At 40.9% G+C, this 3,106-nt stretch overlaps 1 protein-coding gene across 1 annotated transcript in view; it reads right to left on the bottom strand.

The window, feature by feature from the left end:
- The window catches only part of Hdac2 (histone deacetylase 2), a 99,177-nt gene that overhangs the window by 63,953 nt on the left and 32,118 nt on the right, over nucleotides 1–3,106 (bottom strand). Inside the window, exons 6-8 of the mRNA XM_013352367.2 lie at nucleotides 1,376–1,517; nucleotides 186–278; nucleotides 3–111 (exon numbers count right to left, since the gene is read on the bottom strand). Coding sequence (XP_013207821.1) covers nucleotides 3–111; nucleotides 186–278; nucleotides 1,376–1,517 — 344 coding nt within the window. The remainder of the gene's footprint in view (nucleotides 1–2; nucleotides 112–185; nucleotides 279–1,375; nucleotides 1,518–3,106) is intronic.

Raw genomic sequence — 3,106 nt, 5'->3', positions numbered from 1 at the left:
ACCTTTGACAGTGAGATTGAAGCAGCCAAGCCTATCACCAGACAGCGAGTCTGCACCACACTGCAGCACCACAGCACTGGGCTGGTACATCTCCATCACTTTAGAGATTATCTAGCACAAAATAAGACACATTAGTATCTCAGGATATTTTACAACTCCACTTTATTTCTGAAAGCAGTACTTACAGGCTTAAAAATCTGTCCATATGACTCGTCATCTATACCATCTCTCATGGGAAAATTGACAGCATAGTATTTTCCTTTTCCAGCACCAATATCCTATAACACAAAAACATATCTTGAGAGATTATTTCTTAACAAAAAGTCTGTCATTTTTTAAATGATTAGAAGATCAAGTAACCCACAATTTTGAAAAGGAAATAATAAAAAATAAACAAGTACATATTCCAGTGTTTGTAGAAGCACTTACTAAGCTCTAAGGCAAATTTTAAAGAAGAAACTTAACAGCAGCATACAGTTAATACAAACACAAGCCTGTAGCTTGGGCTGGTGAAAGCTCACTGAGTTAGACTCCTTGAGTTTCATCTCCAGGACCCACCCACAAGGCAGGACTCTTGCATGGTGTCCTTTAAGATGGCACACTCATTGTCCTTCCCCCACACAAATAAATAAAAAGTTCTAACAAACCTCAATCTGAATAGGCATGAAACATTTTTATAAGGTGTAAATAGAGACCCCACTTATTTCATCATTCCTGAACTGAGAGAAGTCCTATGACCCAGAACCATTGGTAGGGATCTCCAGAGTCAACACCCCCAGCTGTCTTGCAGCCACCACACCCACTGAGCCACTGTGAGTACATGGAGCTCTGTGACCATAACTCCAGGCAGGGACCCCAAATCAGTCTTCTGGAAACACCACCTACACATCCTGGGACCATGTGGTCCTCTGTGCCCTTGATCCTGGATAAAGACCCTGTCTGGCCTTCCCCAATCCACCAGCACTGAAGAGAGTGTGATATCCTGCACCTCACTCCTATAACCACTGTGCAATAGTCCTTGCTACTCAAGGACCACCTGCAGAACCTGGAGAGACCACAGAACTTTTTCAGATTGGCACTTATGCCTAGCTGACTTGAAACTGTTTTCTACACCCCATTTCAACATAAATGAAGTGGTCAAAACTAAACACCACACACCATTCAGCTGGCCCACAACCTGACAAATCCTAACAGTGAAAATCCTAACCCAAACAATTGCTAAACTAATCAAGGCCATATATCAAGAAACTCCAGATGCCCAGATTCCATCACAAATACAGGAACAAAGAAACAAAACAAAAACAAGACAACAGGGCTCCTCCATAAATTAGCAACCTCCTAAATTCATCTCAAATTCCAACAGATTTGGTCTTACCCTCAGGTCTCCTGTTCCGGGAAAGTATTCCCCATACTTATGGAATGAAACCGTCATCACGCGATCTGTTGTATAAAAAGCTTCCTCAACACCGTCACCATGATGGATGTCTATGTCAATATACAAGACTCTCTGATGATACCTGGAAGTAAAGCAGAAGGAAACTAGGATTCAGGAACTTGTTCTTGATCTTACAATGCTCAACCCTTAATCTCGCTGCCAATCTAAGAAAGCATCCAGAATTTTGGGCAACCAAGAAAATCTAGGACTTTCTGAGGCTTACCCTCTTCTATACACATTAAAGACAGCTATATATTTCTATATATTCACTCCCAAAGATTATGCCAGAACAACATTAGAAAATTTCAGCATTGTTAGGCGTGGTGGTGCACGCCTTTACTCCTGTACTGGGACGGTGAATCTCTGAGTTCTAGGCCAGCCCGGTCTATAGAGCAAGTTCCAAGACAGCCAGGGCTACACAGACAAACCAAAACTAAAACCAAGAAAAGGAAAGATGGGGACTGCAGACAGCTCACTGGTTGGAAGCCCTGGCTGCTTTTCCAGAGAACCCAGTCTCAGTGCTCATCACCACATGGCAGTTCAAAACTGTCTGTAACTATAGTTCCAGGGGATCTGAACCCTCCTACAGACATATATGTAGAAATAACATCAATGAACAGAAAATAAAGAATAAATCATTAAAACAAAATTTTATCATTATAAAACAATCCATGGCAACCATGGTTTAAGTAATCCAGTTACTCTTTGTTATTTCCTTAAAGAGTTTTGAATTGAGTGGAATTTTACATCGTTCCCTTCTCCTTTCTGGTTTTTTGATGGTTGTGCTCTCATCCCAGCTGACCTCACACCCGGCTGCCTGTAAAGTGCTGGAAGTGTGTGCCATGTCTCCAATTCTCCCCAGTTCCCAATGTGTCATCGTGCCAAATACCACTCCCCAGTTTTCACAGGCTCAAAAATAAAATCAAACCAAGAATATTTTATAACATGTGACAATCAAATTTCGACTTCCATAAAAACATTTTACTAAAGGATGATTGCATTTGGCTTCATCAATAGATAGTAACTATGAGCACTCACAAGTACTCTCATTGCTTCATTTACACTCTGGACACTACAGATTAGTCACAGCATCTCAAATTCACTTCTGGAGAATGACATGGTATTAGTTCCATACCTACATCAAAGTGCCACTAGAAAAAACATGGTGTCAAAAAAAAAAAAAAAAAAAAAAAAAGAAAAAGCCATTCCATTGTTGTAGAAAGTTGGTCTAGTGGTTAGAACAACAAAAACAATTTAAAAAAAAAAAGAAAAAGAGCACTGGTTGCTCTTCCAGATGATCCAGGTTCAATTCCCAGCACCCACATGACAGCTCACAACTGTCTGTAACTATAGTTCCTGGGGGTCTACTGGCCTTTCCTGGCCTCTGTGGGCACTGACATATATGCAGGCAAAGCACCAATAAAATAGAAACAAAAAAATAAACAAAAAATTAAATCCAGGTGATTCACAATAGTTTATTTATTATCCAAAGTGTGGAGGCCCAAAATGTGAGCCTAATTTCCACCTTGTCGGATGGTCAGAGTCTGGAGGTTAACAAGCTGAGTTGCAGGTCCCAACTCAGGATGTGACAGGATGTGACCCTGGTTCTTTTGACATTAGCCCCATTCAATCCTGGTAGATGGTCAAGACATGCAAACATACTTCTGCCCC

Source organism: Microtus ochrogaster, linkage group LG9, assembly GCF_000317375.1.
Source record: "Microtus ochrogaster isolate Prairie Vole_2 linkage group LG9, MicOch1.0, whole genome shotgun sequence".
In the NCBI taxonomy this organism is placed as follows: Eukaryota; Metazoa; Chordata; class Mammalia; order Rodentia; family Cricetidae; genus Microtus; species Microtus ochrogaster.
The sequence above is the reverse complement of the archived record's forward strand: the minus strand, read 5'-3'. Positions and strand labels throughout refer to the sequence as shown.